At 24.8% G+C, this 18,334-nt stretch overlaps 1 protein-coding gene across 2 annotated transcripts; it reads right to left on the reverse strand.

The window, feature by feature from the left end:
- Positions 1 to 533: 533 nt before the first annotated feature.
- On the reverse strand, positions 534 to 16,933 carry LOC114127839 (androgen-induced gene 1 protein-like). 2 transcript variants are annotated; one of them, XM_027992172.2, is made up of 5 exons: positions 16,417 to 16,933; positions 9,881 to 10,021; positions 5,187 to 5,404; positions 2,035 to 2,203; positions 534 to 910 (listed from the first exon to the last, which is right to left on the reverse strand). In XM_027992172.2, exons 1-5 carry the CDS (start codon positions 16,588 to 16,590, stop codon positions 890 to 892), a joined length of 723 nt encoding a protein of 240 aa, XP_027847973.1. In that variant the 5' UTR covers positions 16,591 to 16,933; the 3' UTR covers positions 534 to 889. The 2 variants fall into 2 exon arrangements, with proteins under 2 accessions (XP_027847973.1, XP_027847972.1); XM_027992171.2 differs by lacking the exon at positions 534 to 910 and having other exon boundaries at positions 1,624 to 2,203; positions 16,417 to 16,932.
- Positions 16,934 to 18,334: the final 1,401 nt, after the last annotated feature.

An 18,334-nucleotide genomic window follows, 5' to 3' on the forward strand; every position in this document is an offset into this window, starting at 1 on the left:
ATTACGTATATAAATATATATTTATAACGTATTATTTGATAGGTAATATCAATATTTTTGCATAACAATATAGTACTTTGTACTTTCATTTGTCTAACTGCCTATACCTGCAATTTAGGTCGTAATAATATGCTGTATGCACATAATGTAAAAGTAAATAAAAAACAAAAATTGTCTTTCCTTGTTTCTATAAACATATATTATATTCGTTTAATAAAATACTGTTGAAACAATAAAAGGCACTTTATTTGTAGCTGATCAATGATAAATTAGATGGTCCTACCTATATATATAAACATATTATTGTACAAACTTTGAAATTAAAATTTGTAATCAATAATTGAAATTGACTTATTAAAAAACCGGAATGTTCAATTATTATTTATTAACATAGGCAGGTATATTATGCTGAGCGAGGTTACAAACTTCGTTCGTATTGTGTGATATGACTATTATATAGGCAACAATAATAATAATTACGAATTATGAATTTGAATTTGTCCATGTTGCTCAGTATCAATTATATAAATAAATAATAAAGATAATTATATATATATATATTATACACAACCTTAAAACTATTAATTATGAGTCAGTATAATTGGTACAGGGTAACAATGCTATAGATCATAATATCTCTAGGTCTAAATTACTTTAGAACAATGTTAAAGTTTTTTGTAATACAATTAGTTAAACATATGAATATGAGTGCATTATAAAATTAGTCAAACCAAAACGTTAAATTAAATGCATGCATTTATAAGCAAATTAAGCGTTGATAAAAATATGTACAACGGTGTAGTTATATTCTTATATATAAGTATATAACTTAATAATATTATATTATGTAATGCGTATTTCATCAACGAGTTTGTATAGTTAAATCATATTATTGTCGTTTTTCTTGAACCTGTGAACAGACGTAACATCCAAGTATGTTAGAATTTTGAATTAAAGCATATTGGTAAAAGTTAATAACACTGTCAAATGTCAATGATTTATGGAGTAGATTTTAATAAGTTTAAGTTGTTGGCGTATATAATAATAAGTGATACAAAGGTGGGCGTTAATTAGTAAAAAGCTATTTTTTAATTAATTTAATAACCAAACTACATTAGTTGCTCATTCTAATAAATTATTTTTGTTCAGTTAGTTTAAAAAATAACAATAATATGTAATTATTAAGTTAAAACCTGCAGGTTTATCATGTTAAAAATAATCTAAGATTATAGTTAAAATAATTAGTACCTTTTGACTTGACAATTTAGTAACCTAAATACAAACATGTAAACCATTACTATTTGCAATAATAGATGCAAGTATATATAGTTACATTTAACTATTGACAAAATAACTAAAATTATTGAAAAAATTCAAAGCTACACACATAATATTAGTAGTTTATCCTAAGTAGTAGTAAAATAAATATTAACTTTCCACTTTTAGATTTGAATTTTTTTTTTGGCGAACTTTTAACTTGAAACTATAACGTTTTGAAAGTTAACTAATCTAACTCTAGCTATTTTTTTCATTAACTTGCCCACCTTTGATGTGATGTATATGATGAACGTGATAAATATAATGTTCATAAATGAAAGGAAAAATTAACAGAAAATCATAATATTTAAGTGTAATACAGTAGTATTATTTTATATCCAATATATATTATACACACATACACACGCGCGTACGTAAGCACATATCTAAATGCGCGTACACACACACAAATAATAAAAAGAATAATACTAAAAAAGACAATAGCAATATAGTAAGTAATAAAAATAAAATATTTCACACGTCCATACAAAATAATAATCACATTATCTTATACAATTTCGTTTTAAGATCCATTGTTGTACAGTCTTGAATCGAAAGATAAACTTTTTTTTTTATCGAATATTCGTCATCAAAAAAACAAAAGTAATAATTACAAATTACAATAATAATAATAATAATAATAATAATAATAATAATAATAATCAGTATTGAGAGAACTTTTCAACTTCTTGTCTAAGGATCGTACTGGTTTTGTACCTTTTGAGGTTGATAGCCCCAGACAAACTTGTTGAAATATTCGCCAACTAGGTATAAAACGGATGTATACACAAATGTGCCCAGGAAGAAAAGGCATCTCAATGGCAGGTTCAACTGACTAAGGATCGGATATACCCACATATGGCACTGACTATACACAATATGAATCCTGAAAATGATACAAAAATAATTTTTAATTTTAGGTGTAAACAAAAAACTAAACTTTAAACGATAAAAGTAGATAAGTAATCTATTTTACCTATTTTCTTAGTTCTTATATAACTAATATTTAACTATTAAGTATTAGATAACTTATGTGTGTTTATAAGACTATAACTACAGCCAGCTATATCACCGATTGTATTTATTAAATATTATTATATTAAAATATAATTATACATTCCTGTGAATAAAATTATACAAAATAATTTCAAATGAAACACAAATACCTTAATATTAAACAATTAAACCTATACTGATTATTTATTTTGTATTTTGACGATTTTAAAATAAAAGTTTAATTTATTAAACGAAAGTTCTAAATCTTTAGCTTATACAGGTATGTATAAATATTTAAACTATGTAAACGCAAAATAGTGATTTTTTTCACATTTTATGAGTTATGAAAAATGAATTGTGATAAATTTAGGTAGGTAATAGAAAAAAATATGAACATGGCTTTATTGAAATTTGAAATATTTTGTAAATAAGTAGTGTATAGGTTAAAAAACTCTAAATGTAATTGCAAATCAATGCACAAATCAAATTATATAGTTTTCTTATATTTTAATCACTATTAGATTAGGTACCTACATATTTTAATCTTATATTTATACAATATGTAATATATTTTATGGATTAAATTCACCTATTAGGTATAGCGGTAACGGCAAAAGGTTAACTCTGCTTAAATTATGTTATTTTGCGTGAAAATGTCCAAATTAAAAAGTTTTTATAATAATGAAATAATTAATATATGACACTAATTGAATATAAGTCTTACAAGCATATAGACGAAAATATCAGAGAACTTAAGAGAGGGGCTAAGCCTGTTTTAACTGTTGTATATTGCAACCTTTCTTTCAAAAATATAAATTGAAAAACACATTTACAACATTTTTAGAGAAACGTTTTTATGCCAGAAAAGCTTCATAAGAGTTCAGTATGAACCTGAACTTTAATCCCCATAATTTTCAAAGTACTATTTGCACCTATACTTACAAAAATAATTACAACATAATTTTTGAAGTTGAAATATGGATTAGGTAAATAATTTTATCTAATAGTTTTTAATTGCTTATATTAATTTTATATTAATTTCTGTACTCGTACAGTATTGTAAAAATGCATTTGTAGTTAATATTACAAAATAATAGGGTTTTTATTTTTTTATTTTAATAGGTATTTAAATTCCAAAAATTCACAAATTATTTTGTATTTTTCCATTTTTAATTTAAATACCTAAAATGTGAAAATGTAATAAAAATATACAATGTCCCTTCAAATTCTGAAAATATAAAAATACAATTTTATTTGATAAGTGTTTTAGATTATCTATCTTCTTTGATCAAATTGATTTTTTTTTTTGTACATCTATAATCAACGATTATTTAATTATTTATTGAATAATTAAAATCGATTATATAGTAGATGCATGCTCTCTAGATTTAATAATTTATTTTTAAAATAACAACAATCGGTTGTCGGTTATAAAACATTAAAAAAAAAAATAAAGAATTATTTTGTTCAAAATATTTACCAATATTATCAAGAAATTATTTTATAAACATAGTATCCTTCCTCTCGTTAATTTTGCCATTGTAATACATACATCGAGTTTTTAAGTACATACTCGTATACTTAAAATACAATTTAAAATGTTGATTAAATGAATATTTTTAGGGAACTTAAAATAATAATAATACAAGATATCAATATGTTACTTTAATGTTATATAGATAAATAAAATATTTATAAGCTGTATTTTTTGTTATTCGGTCATATTTCTTGTTTTTTAAGTTAATAAAATAAACATAAGGTAGCGAAAATAATGAATAAAATAACCAGTTAAATGGTAAAAAAACCTCGTAATGGTAATATGGTAATTAGCATAATATTATATTATGCAGTAACACTAAGGCATGAATTTGTATGTATTATAAAAAACCAAACTATGTAAATATTTATGTTGTTATTTTTTACAAAATATGCATTAAAAATATGTTAATATTCAACATTATAGCTTAATATTTATAATAAAAAAGAAAAGAACTAAATTAAAAACTTTATTAACGAACTACAGTAATTAATCATATTATATAATAAGTACGACGATATCAAAAATCGTTTACCTATTTATCTTATGTTATATTACGACGTTATCTATTATAATTTACGACTAATTGAACATATTTTCTGGAGATTCATGATTTTTATCAATATGTAAATATAAAAATACGAAATATTTAACAAAATATGAAGGTTTATATAAGTTAAGTATTATAAAGAAAATACATAAATACAGTAGAACTGCGATTATCCAAACGCCAATCAACCGAACGAGAAAAAAACAGAAAAAGTCGGCTTCTTTTAGTTTTAAAATAATATGTCACATATCATAATTAAAGCTTATTTTGTTTCAGTTAAATATTTTAATAAAATTATTTGTTTGTGGTAACAAATTTTATATTATATTACATACATATTAACAATAAACACATACATACAATATATTCATAAAATTATACATATAATAACCTTATATGTATAACCTTTAATATGTCATATGTTAATCATCCGGATATTTGCTTAACCGGACCACCCTTGACATTAATTAGTCCGGATAATCGGAGTTCTACTGTACTTCGATGAATGTGAAAATATGTAATTAATAATAATGAAAAAGTTTTAGTGTATTTTTGACTAGGGTATTTTAAATGTGCTAATTTTTAATCAGAATTAATAATTTTACTATATTTATACAAAATATATGTCGTAGTAATCACACAATTATGAAATATTTAATGTAAATTCTGAACTATTTACATTTTTATAGTAGATTATGATTCATAACATTTTTTATAACAATTTTTTAATTATTCCAAGTAAATTTTATTTTGTATATTCTACCATTACCAACTCATTATACTTACCATATTAAATAAGATAACTGCAGACAAATATGTGTAGTCATTCCAGAAACACGGGATGGATATGGTCGGTAAGCGGTGACCATTTCTAAGCAGGTGAATACGAATACAAACGTATGCATTGTGTGGTTCAGCCAAATTGGAAAATATAAGTCTATATCTTTTGGCATCACCAAACTACGGTCGATAAACCATAAGCTCCAAAAGGTCGTAGACACAAACTGAAATCATTTTTAATATTTTTTTTAACATTTGATTCATCAAGAATTAACAATATATTGAAAAAACTAACAACAACAAAAAAAATAAAAATATTAATTTTCAAAAAAATCGAACCTGATTATAATATATAAACTTATAAGTTAATAACAATTATATACTAATTGTACAAGACACAATTTGAATTGTTTCAAGTTTGAACTTTTGCTTTTTTTAAATTGCAATATTTATTTATTTTTAAAACTAATATTATGGAAAATAACAAATAGTTTAGGAATAATTAAATTTGTAGTATACATAGTTTAAATTGACAATCGAATAATAATGTCTCTTGTTTTTTTTTTTTTTTTTGAAAAGATTTATGTAAACATCACTGGCAAAAGCTCAAAATAAAATAGTGAGTATAGTTTATTTGCTTTTATATCCTCGATTTATTTTTAAACATATGTATACACGATATAAATAACTTTTCAATGCTTCAACTTAGGTTTCAAACATTACGACAAATTCAGAGGAGCCAATTTTGCATCTATTTATTTTTAAAATGTATGTTTCAACAATATGTCATACTTAGGATATTTGCCAAATACTGTGACAATAATAAGGAAGAAATTACTTCCAAAAATTATTATTTATAATCCTAAAACTCCAACTAAAACTTTAACATATATAAATAAAACAGCTTTAGTCAAATTTTTACTAAAACAAATATTTTATTTGTAGATGCATTTTATATTAGTAATTGATTCTTTATTTAAGATATTGCGGCTAATAACCGAAAAGGTATAAATTTATATATACTATATTTATCGTATCAAAATTAAATTTTTATGGTTTAAATGTAATATATATATACATATATATATAGTTATTATTTAAACATTTAATATATAAATATATGTAAGAACGTCCGTCGTCCGAGTTCCTATAACTATAACAAGTATTATAACATATTAATAAAATTTTAGATAGACATATTAACCGTACGGAGCATAGATAATAGACGAAACCCAGATAAATTAAAAACACAATTTATGATTGGCCCAGTCCAAACAAAAGAAAACAAATTTGAATTAAGCATATTTGATTTGGTCATACGTGATACGTACAATGTTAACACACAAGTTGTAATGTCTTGCAAAGAGGAACCTCCCAAGTGTAAGACTAGACAACCTAAGGTATTAATTTAATAGTTAATTGCATAATAACGATAAGGCTATCAATTAATTAAAAGTCCCAAAAAATACACAGCATTCTACCTAATATATAGACAAAGCATAGGGCCATAACACAGTTAACATCATAAATTCTCAAATTATTATATTTTCCTAAAAACTAACCTTTATAATCAAATTTTACAAACATAATTAAAAGTTAAGAGTCATAACATAATTGTACACTAAATGATTATTTATATATTTAATAATAGATTTTTATTAACCAAATGTTACAACATTTGATAATATTAAAAATCTAAAACTTAAATAGTATTTCATGTTACCACCATATAATTATGAAACCTTTCCACCATTATTGTATATTATAAAACTAATAATAACCTCTGACATTGAATTTTTAAATTCAATAAAAAATATACTGATAGTACAAACATAACTATATAATATATTCTTTGACTAATTAATATTAAATTAGTTATTTGAAAATTTGTATGAAGTATGATAACCAAGGTAAAGCAACATTTTCTTATTTTTCTTTATATTATTTTGAAGGACATATACAAATGATTAATAAATAATAATTAACAAATAATAACCATAACCCAATAGTCATGAATTCACTAACATATATTAAACATTTTTACTAAAGTTAGTAATTTATCATGGTTCAATTTCGACGATTTTTGTTTATATGTGAATTAAAATGCTTTACATTATTTTTTCTTTAGGGTCTTAAATAATTATATTTTGTTTGAATATTCAAAAATACATTAGGTAAATCATTGAGTATATTATACTTATACTATCATTGTAGGTACTCAATATATGCTTAAATCTATATTTTAGTAGATTTGAAATAATAAGTACTTCAGTGCTATACTCAGTGGCGTATATAAGGGGGGGGTAGGGGTTCAAACCCCCATGAAATGTATGGTTGGTATGAGCATTGATTTTGATTGTTATAATATTATCATACATTTTTTTAACCCCCTCAGAAATTAATTTCTATATACGCCACTGGCTCTACTATTGAATATAAATACCATTATGAATAATCTATAATATAAATTAATATTTATTTAAACATTTTAAACACATTTTTTTTTCATAAGTTCATAAGATTAGGTTAATGTTAACTGAATGTACAATAAAAAAAGAAGTTGTAATATATGTTGATTACGTCATATAATGGAGTGAATACCTTCAGACTTCAAGACTTGAAATTTAAGTCATAAATACAAAAACTACAATTATATATATATAATAATTATTATTATTCCAACTCTATTTCTAGTGTACTTTCTCATAGGGCTGTAATTTGAATTCAATAATAAATCATTACTTACGAAAAACGGTGGTAAACGGATATTATCTATCAGCCTAAATATTTCTATGGATATTATTTATATTGCTAATAGTGATTTATTTTTCAATTAGTTACTCACAGTTTTTAAGGTTTTTTTAAGACAACTTAAGAAATCTCATATCTTAAGTTAAATTGTCAATCTTTAGCTTTGAAAGTTAAAATTAATATTAATTTATAACTACCTATATAACTAAAAAATAGTTAACAAATTGTTGTGGTGTTATTGTGTTAACAAAAATTAAAATTCAAACGCTTATAAAAAAATGTGCTAGGTACTGTATTTTTGAGTTACTGTAAGTAAAACTTATTATAAATTATAATAAACCTAATAGGTATTAACTTTTCAAACTTTTTTTTTAAAATCAAAATTTTATACTTAAAAAAATATCACAAAATAAGCTAAAATATGTTGAAAAGTACATCGTATTTATATAAAATATTAATATAAAGATTTAAAATCTATTGCAGTTTTTGATTAAAATGTTGAATTTACAAAAATTAGTTTTGTGTAATAGTATATGTATTAAACATAGATCCATTTTGCTACCGGAAATGAATTTTAAATTTAAACACTGAAGCATTTTTGATGCTAAAAATGTAATCCTCAATAATATACTTAATTAAGTACTTAGTTTGAATAATTTCATCTATCTATTAATGAAGGCTCTTAAAAACTAAAGTCATTAATCATTATCATAATTAAAATAATTTTTTTTCCTTACAAGGTATGTATAGGTATAATATGAATCCTTGAAGTTCAATTAAGTTAAATAAAAAATTTTAAATTGTAAATCATATTTCATTGATTGTAAAAATAATTATAATCCAACTAATTAAACAACTAGTTTTATAAGACACATGTATTTTTGTGATTTTTTTGGGTATCTATATAAATCTTTAAGTATTTTGTTAGATACAATATAAATATTATTCGAAATATTAATTAGTATTTTACATGTTTTTATTACAGCATTTTATATTGAAAAAAAATGAATAAAAGTTGTCGTTTTATTATATCATGATTATTTTAAAAAAATGTTAAGCCATATTTTTTTTATTACTTTTGTTGGTTTTGTATGACAATATTCATATTTATTCATATTTTATTTATTATTTTAAAAGCTAGACACAGAATTAAATTCAATGAGTTTAAAATATTTAAATTAAGACACCAACCACGTAGTAATGAAGGAAAATAGTAAAGAAATAACCAAAGTGAATCAATAAAAAAGAATCTTATTATAATAGAAAATTGTAATCTGACAACATGACGAGGTTGTGTATCCGAAGGCGAAATTAAAATAGATAAATTCTTGAACAGTAGAACATATATTATGAGGAAGCTTCCTCTAAATCGAGGATTTTCAACCGGTGGGTGATGACCCAATTTTGAGTTATGTGAGCTTTAGAACTAGGTTATAATAAACTTTTTAGTATCTAAAACAAACTGTATGATGTAAAAATGTATTGCATTCAATAATAATGTACGCAGAAAATAAAGTTAACAAAATAATACTATATAATTAGTTAAAACTTGTTCCGTTTTTACATATAAAGTAGAATTTATCAATAATTTTTTTTTTTAAACATATACGTCACAATAAATAAGTAAAACTAAAATGGATCTAGAGTCAATTTTAACATCATTATTCTTAATAAAAAGTATAAGTATAAAATGAGCTGAGGGATGGTAAATAAGAATGGGAAGAAAAAACAGATATAATATAAATTAGGCTAATCTAAGTTATATAAATTAGTAGTAACAACATTTATATTTAAATGGCACGTATTTATTTATTGCAAGTATGTATATATATTATGTACCCTTTGTCCTAAAATATTTTTGTAATAATATTTAAATTATTAACTGACATCCATAAATCTATTAGTACTAAAAATAATAAAATTATGATTAATTTCAAAGTTTTACTTACCATACTTAATGGAAAAGCAACACTGGCGAAGAAAAAGTGTTTCACTTGAGACAAGGTTTCCAAGACCGATGATTTAGAAGGGAAAATCAACGGGAAAACGTCCACGATCAAAGCATATAGGAAATACAATGCTTGAAAACACTATAAAAATAAAATAAATACAAATTAATGCAAATTAATTAAATTAAATCTATAAGTTCCTATTATTTACCTATATAATTATATAAAAAATTCATAACAAATAATTAATAACTAAAACATAATTTTAATGTATATGTACAATTACATATCGAATTCCTTATATTTAATAAGATTTTTAGATTTTTATATAGATAAGTGAGGAATATATTAGTTTTATACTCGGTTTTATAGCTATGTTAACTTTTTTTATTTAACGATTTCGAATGAAGAATTTTCAAAAAATTGAAAACTAAGTCTATGTAGTACCATTTTTCAATTTTATTAATAATTTATCTAATTCCTATTGCAAAGTGTGGTTATTAGTCATTACTAAGATCTATACTTCAATAACATAGCTTAATTTTTGCTTTTAACAAGTTTGAAAGAGGGCTAATAATTTTTTTATATAGGGGAGACTTAACTAGGATCTTTCATAAGTACCTATGCTAATGCCGAGGGTATAAAAACATTTTAGACTTTTTCAGAAATCTTCCTATATATGAATCACAATTTTAATACGTGATGAAATACAACATATTATGTTATGTGCCGCAATCAATACTCTACTAACATATAGATATACAAATAGCTAGTATATAACAGTGATAGTTGAATCCAACTATCACAAAGTTTAAATAAAATCTACACTTAACGATATTAAAAGTTACACCATATCATATTCTATTGTATTCAATAGTAATAGTGTTAAAGTGAAATTCAGGGCTATTTTTATTTATAAGTTATCATTTTTCCTAAGAATTAACCAACTAAAGTAAATGTATTTTTAATTCAAGGTTTAAAATCCGTGTGAAACTGGAATACAAGTACACGCTAGCATTAACAAAATAGTACATATACCTACGATTGATTTATCGGAGGTTACGAAAAATGCATATAATATGTATGTAGCTACAAAATTGGTATTCTTTATTATTATTTATTACTTTTGTAGACGTTTATTTAGTATTGTACCAAATAGCTATACTAGCTATGCAGTATTGCAGTATAGGTACAGTAATCATACATACGATTTTTGTACTTGATTACATACAATTTACAAACTATTTTGCTCTATGATGAATAAAAAAAAAACACAATTATACTGTAACGAAACAAATCACTTCAATATAGTAATATACGAAGAATTTATATATATATATATAATATGTTTATTTTACGTACAATATATCCTATACGGCTATATAGTGTACATTTTTTTCGAATGTTATTTTGTAATCCTATTATTTCATTATTGGAACTGTGTTATTTTTTTTTTTTGTTTGTTAGCGAGCACGCCCACCTCACGTGTGTGTAGGTGAATGTGTGTTAGTAAGTACACTGCACTTATACTGACAAACTAAAAAAAAAAAATTCGTTAACTTTTCAATAGCAATTTATCAAATACCGTAGACATTTGGAATCAATCTTAAAACATAATTTAATTAGCAAATAACAATCATGATGCTGACAAAAACAACAATATCAACTAACGATAATAATAATATACGCTTATATTAAATTTGTATTCTGTCGTCTACTTGTTTATTATCAAAATTTGAAAAAGTAAAATATTATATTTTAGCTAAGTTGGTTAGTGTTTTATAATAATATAGTATTATATAGGCTGTGAGTCGTGAGTGTGTCCTTGGACATTCTTAAATTCGTAATATAATAATTTGCCATTCATTCGACTACTCGAAACGTTAGTATAAAGTTATTGTAACGACTGATAAAATACCATTGAATTAGGATGTATAGAGTATAAATAGAGTATAATTTACCTCAGCTATTATATTTTATTCATTACTATTTATTCATAATTATGTAATAATATACGCATGAATAATAGGTAAGGTTGTATTATAAAAAATAATAAATTTGAGACATATTCATAAAATGTAGTAGTATACTAGTATAGCTTAATAAACTAATAAAGATAGAACATTAAATTGTATGCAATATTTTTAAATTAAATACATATTGCATTATTAATTTGCACTAATAATTATACTTTATACATAGCACAGCGATATATTTAAATTAGTAAGGTATACTGTAGATAAGGTTAGATTGAGAATTATTCTCTGCAAGTGTAGTCTTTTACTTAAGCGTAGTAAAAATGCTTCAATTTTCAACTTAAATATTCCTATATTTTATAAATAGAAAAGTGTTATAATTCCATATAGATTTTAAATTTGTTTGATTGTGTTATTATAAGTAGGTCGGATCTAGAATAGTTTTCAAGTAGATATACCGTATAGTATCAAAGCTATTACATATTTGCATGTGTATAGATTGCATTTAATTAGAGTCATAATAATCGAAATAAATTAAATAATTATACAAATCTACATAATGCAACAAGTAACAATTGACAACATGGCATATTAAAGCGTTTATGTTCGAAAAGTTACACGTATGCACTAGGTATGCAGATCGTATATATTACTATTATCTATATTGTATTGTATTTCCCCATGGGTCATAAATATTTATGAAAATAGTACCTATAGATTTTTTTACTTGAATATATTTTGTTATTATTCGTTTAAAAAAATAATTGAATAATACATAAAACTTTTAAGTCTAATTCTCGTGTTCGAAATCAAATCTAAGCGAATCGAGGATAGAAGTTTAATAATGTCTATACGAGTAACATATTCTTACTTTCACTATAGAGTCGTCTTACTCGTTATTATGTTATGGCATTTGTTATAATTATAAAAAAAAAAACTATTACGTATATAAAGAGTGAAAATTAGAGATGTCTTTAGAACAAAATTACGATCACCATGTAAGGTATATTAACCTTAATTCAATCTAAACAAATATTAAATAATTGCTTATAAATTGTTACTAAAATAAAGACAACAAAATAAAATAAAACAATAACAAAAATAACATAAATATACATATTATTATCGAACAAATATCATGAGGATTTAATAATAGACAATAGTAAAATAGTTTAAGTATAACTTGATCGAATAAGTTTATTCTCTATGAAGAGTATACTATTAATGTCTACTTATAATTTTCGAAAATATGTTGAATTTTTTATAACTTGTAACTAATTAAGTCTGAATAATGCATACTAGAAGAACAATATAACCTTAGATATAACCACGACTAAAATTATTTATATATTTAACTAATATAATGCAGATATATTTATAATTTGCGTACATAAATTATTGGCTCCAAATTATTAAATGAAGGGTTTATTGCAAAATACAATAATATAAACTGTCGAGTCAGTTTGAACACCGTATAATGTTGAACAATTTACATATCGTAAAACACGTAGAACCTTGAAATAGATTATTATAAACATAAACCGTAAAACTATTGAAGTCTACTGATTGTTTTTCTCACGTGTGCGGTACATTTAAAACTTATAAACTTATGATTAACGATCCTACACTGTTAGTTTATGAATTGAAGCTAGAAACTTTAAATATATGCAATATTTACTGTTGTATGTAATTATCCTTAATAGTGACCACGCTATTTTACTGTTCATATCACCACTATAGTACCTACATGTGATCAATTTTTAATCTAAAATAAACAAGAACATACAGATACAGTACGTATAATGTATATGTATTACTATACATATTAATCTAACCTAATCTATGTAAATCGAAAATTTAATGATATGATATCTGTAAAAATGTACCTATTTAATTAAATACTCTAACATTTAATTGATATCCGTTGATATCTAAATTTTAAAATTAAGTGTTCAATTGTTACAGTATATGATATATTTTATTGATTTAGTATAAAACACATTAGTTATAATTTATAAGTATAAAATGATTAAAATGCTAAGTTTTAAGATAAACCTTCTGTCTATAATATATTTATATATGTATATGAACATGTTTGTGAGCCACATGGACAAATACAATTATGCCAAGAGCCAAATTGATTATAAATACATCTTATATAATTTAATACATTTTTAATAATAATAAGTTAATTTTGATTTTATAAAGAAAACGCGAACTACATCTAACTATGGCGAGAGCCACATGCGACTCGCAAACTGTAAAATATCTGGTAAAATATAATATAAAAACATTTTTACATAAATTAAAGCTATAATAAAACAAAATTTAAAAAATATATATAACTTTATTGTTATCCTAATTTTTATAAGGTTTTTACTTAATAATTTAAATTATCTATGTATCTTTTATAAGTTTATAATAATTATTAAAATAAATCAAAAAGGATTTAGAAATAAATCATGGATGAATTAATTTGAATAAGACTAAAAGAAGTACATACCTACCATGGGCGTAGGTAAGGGAAGTTTCGGATGTTCACCTACCCCCCCCTCCTCCGAAATTAAAGATGAAACAATTTTAAAATAAATATTGTGAATTAAACTTAATGACTAATGTATATATCTAGATCAAAACCCTCTCCGAAAATATTTCCTACCTACGCACATAACACCTGCATTAAGAAGTTTAAGTAATAGTACAGGAGTATTTAAATTTGAAATCTGTTATAAATATAATTAGGTACCTACATTTTAAAAATAGTTTTTCAGTGCATTCGTATCATCTTTAATTTTTAAAGATTTCACATCAGATCTCAGATTTTACATTTTTTTCATTCTTTTCCCATATTAGTGTTTGAGTTTTTACAATTTTCCAACAACTAATGAAAAATTCCAAAATCTAGGTACATTTTGGGAAACTTTTTAATTTATTAAGATGCTACCTACTTAATTAAAAAATTTTAATTTTTAATATATTATACAATCCAAAAATTTGGTTTAAGGTTTAAGCGATATATTTTAAAACAAGTAACATTGTGATGTAAAATTCATCGATTTTATAATCTACATTTATATCCAATAATTAAATCATATATTAGATTAAAATGCTTTAAAGGGTTAATTCGTGAGTTAAACATATATTAACATATTTTTAAACTGTATTAGACTAATGAACAATGGTTTTTTAAAATTCTATATAGGTACTTTAGTAAACAAATTAAACATTTATCGCTTAAAATTCAAGATCTAAAATTTACGGGGTTTTTCAAAGGTGTAAAATATTGTAAAATATGTGAAATTTTATAAATTAAGGGTCTTATATTACTATTAGAACTCGGTTTTTATGAATTCTCTAGAATTTCCGTTTTTTCGTATACAGATCCTATCGCTGATCCTATGTAGATAGATTACATGAAACTGTTGTTTTGTAGTACTATATATAGTTAATATTCTTTTTTAACTTAAATGGTGTTTAAAAAAGTAAGTAGAAACTATAAATTATAATATGAAGATTTCATAATTTTGAACCCGATTTGTATATATATTACATACATACTTTAACAGTGAGATATAACTTACTGTTAAAATATAGTTTATGCAACTCGACATAATCCTCATTTAGATTCCAGGCAATATTTTAACTTTTTTTTTTATGTCTGTATATCTTTTGATGAAAAAAATTAAAATGTAATTAAAAAGTTCCGGTTAAACTTAATTTCAAAATGATTACACTTATAATTCTTTAAAAAATATTTATTTAAATTTGTACTTTTTGCATTTCTTGTGGTTAAATCGAAATCAATACCTATATATACTCTTATAAATAGGTACTCGTATAAATAGATACCTATACATACATATCTACTCACTAATAGGTACAAATAGAGCTCACACTACACAATCTTAACTTCCTAAACTTCTTTTATTTAAAACATTAAAACTCATTTAACAATTGTATTATTATAAATACGATTCTAAAGACTAAAATATTTACACAAAACAAAGTCCTAACTTCAAAAGGATTGGTGGGGGGAGAGATTTGGCAAGGAATCTGTAATTATTTTTTAAACAACCCCATATCGCAGTATACATATAATGTTTACCAACAAGTTTAATAAATATATCGGAATTTCGATTCTTATAAAGATAAGCTATTTAAGGGAAGGGATGTAGTGTGTGCATTCACACTTATGTATTTCGTGAAATAACAAATAAAAAAAATATATAAAAGAAGTGCCTATACGCACAATAACAGGTAAGTATACCTGATAATGATTTTGAAATGAAATGCAAATATTTTATGTATGATTAATGAAAAACTGAAATTACAATAAATTCGACTTTTAGACTAGAGAAACAATTTCGAAAATGTTCAGTTGCTGAAAAATTAAACGAACCAACAAAAATTGTGCAAAATTTACGCGTGCTAATGGCATAGATAATTTAAGAACCGAGAGCAAGGGATATCCGTATGTACCTATTGGTAGATCTATATAATAGAGTATAAGCTATAATAGCAAGTACTTATATTTAATAATTTTAAATTCGATTTACTTACTCCGTCTAAAAACGTGAGGTATTTGAATTTTCCGCCGAACGCGTCGTCGATGGGATTCACGTGCGTGGGTATGTTGACGTAAACGTAATTATAGTAGACGGAGAAGACGAACGTGATAGTGGCGAGCACGTGCACGGCGATGTTGGCCACCGTTAAATACGTCGTCAGACTCATGACGGCTGTAGTAGGTGTTAATCGCGGACGTATGGAAAAAGCACCGAAGTCGGGTGTCTAAAGCGTAGATTTAATACCTAATCGTTTGGCCGTAGATTTCGATAGTAATGTCAATATTTAGCTGGACGAAATTCACTCCCGCACACGGCACGCGGAGTCAACGGTAATATTATTATATCAATCGGAATAGGGTACGGAAAAAAAATGCGACGTACGATGATCGACGTATAGTATCGCACGACGCGGAGCAGACGCAAGACGATCTCACCCAACGAACGGACGAACGATCACTAAACACAGTAAATGACCGTCGCAACACTCGCCAACTCGCAAACGCCTTCAAAATAACAGTCGTTGGCGAGCGTGCGTCGGGCTGCGCGCGCTCGTGTTTATGTCACATGACGTGTGTGTGTGTGTGTTTGTGTGCGCGTGTGTGTGTCAGCCGTCACAGTCGTCTTTGGCGCCGTGTTGGTCGGGTGCGAGCAAACGATCGCGCGCAAGCGCGTTACTGGCGGAAGGGCACGTCCCGAGTCCCGTCCGTCTGTCGCCGATCGTATATCGTATAATATGATGATGTCTACGTCCATTATTATCGTAATATCATTATTATGTACAGCCGTGTAATTGAAATTGAATACCGTAATATATTAATATACATATTATGTACTATAAATGTAATATAAATTAAATACCGTAAAAAAATCAATAGATAATTAATTACCTATAATAGTTATTAATTTTGTGTATTGTAAAATATCAGCTCTATGTAAACTCAACCGATGTAACCGCGAGTGCGGTATATACGCTGACGACTTATTATAATATTATAACCATGTCTCTTTCGTGCGAAATAATAGACTTAAACAAAATCACTCGTCGTTATCGATAATAATGACTATACGATTATAAACTTTTAAAATTTCAGTCAGTGGGCCTATATTATATTAATAGCATTCGGGGAAGTACGCAGAAAAAAAATTTGAGAGGTGTTTTTGAAAATCAGTTATTGAAAAGTAGAACTTTTTTTATTCAAATTTTGATTTCAAAAACCAAATATTTCTGAGGGTGTTTGAACACCAAAAACACCCCCCTGTGTACATCCCTGGTAGCAATTTATCAAGTTATCAACCTTGCATCCGTACGCGTGTTGTCTAAGTTTTACAAATATACCTACAACACAGCGAGAACAAATTTTGTACTATTATATTTAATACCTATACTTAATATTAAAGTGAATTATAATATATATTAACTATTAAAGGTATAGGAACATTGTCTGTTTGTAAGTTGGTTCTAATGATATTTTAATTAATTAAGTTGGTAATGTAAGTTAATACCTATGTAAAATATCACTATAATTTGAAAATACTTATAACTCGCTTAAAAATTAAAATATCATAGATAACCAACATGCAAACACTGCTGCAGCTAGGTAATGTTTTAATAACTTCAGATCAATTTACTCTAATATTAAAGCTGACAACACAAAATGGTTCTACTGATAAAAAATTAACTAGGTACGTAAGTCGAACATTTATGTGTTTGATGAGACAACATGTTATATAATTATAAGGTAGTAGCGCAACTATATACCGGTTGTGAGAGTCGGATTATGGGGCCCCATATAAATGGAAATAAATGGCCCCACCCTTTGTTTCAGTTACATTTTACAAAATCATAATATTTTGATAAATGAAAAAAATTCACGAAAAACGTATACAATATATTATATTATGGGATAGTA

The sequence above is a fragment of the Aphis gossypii genome, chromosome 3 (genome assembly GCF_020184175.1).
Source record: "Aphis gossypii isolate Hap1 chromosome 3, ASM2018417v2, whole genome shotgun sequence".
Classification (NCBI taxonomy): Eukaryota; Metazoa; Arthropoda; class Insecta; order Hemiptera; family Aphididae; genus Aphis; species Aphis gossypii.

Bases quoted from the DNA above. Each gene is read 5' to 3' on its own strand.
- LOC114127839 (XM_027992171.2), bottom strand. From the start codon at position 16,590: ATGAGTCTGACGACGTATTTAACGGTGGCCAACATCGCCGTGCACGTG. The intron at 10,022-16,416 runs GTAAGTAAATCG...TTATTTTTATAG, and splicing joins ACCTCACGTTTTTAGACGGA to TGTTTTCAAGCATTGTATTT. The intron at 2,204-5,186 runs GTAAGTATAATG...TATCATTTTCAG, and splicing joins CAGTTATCTTATTTAATATG to GATTCATATTGTGTATAGTC.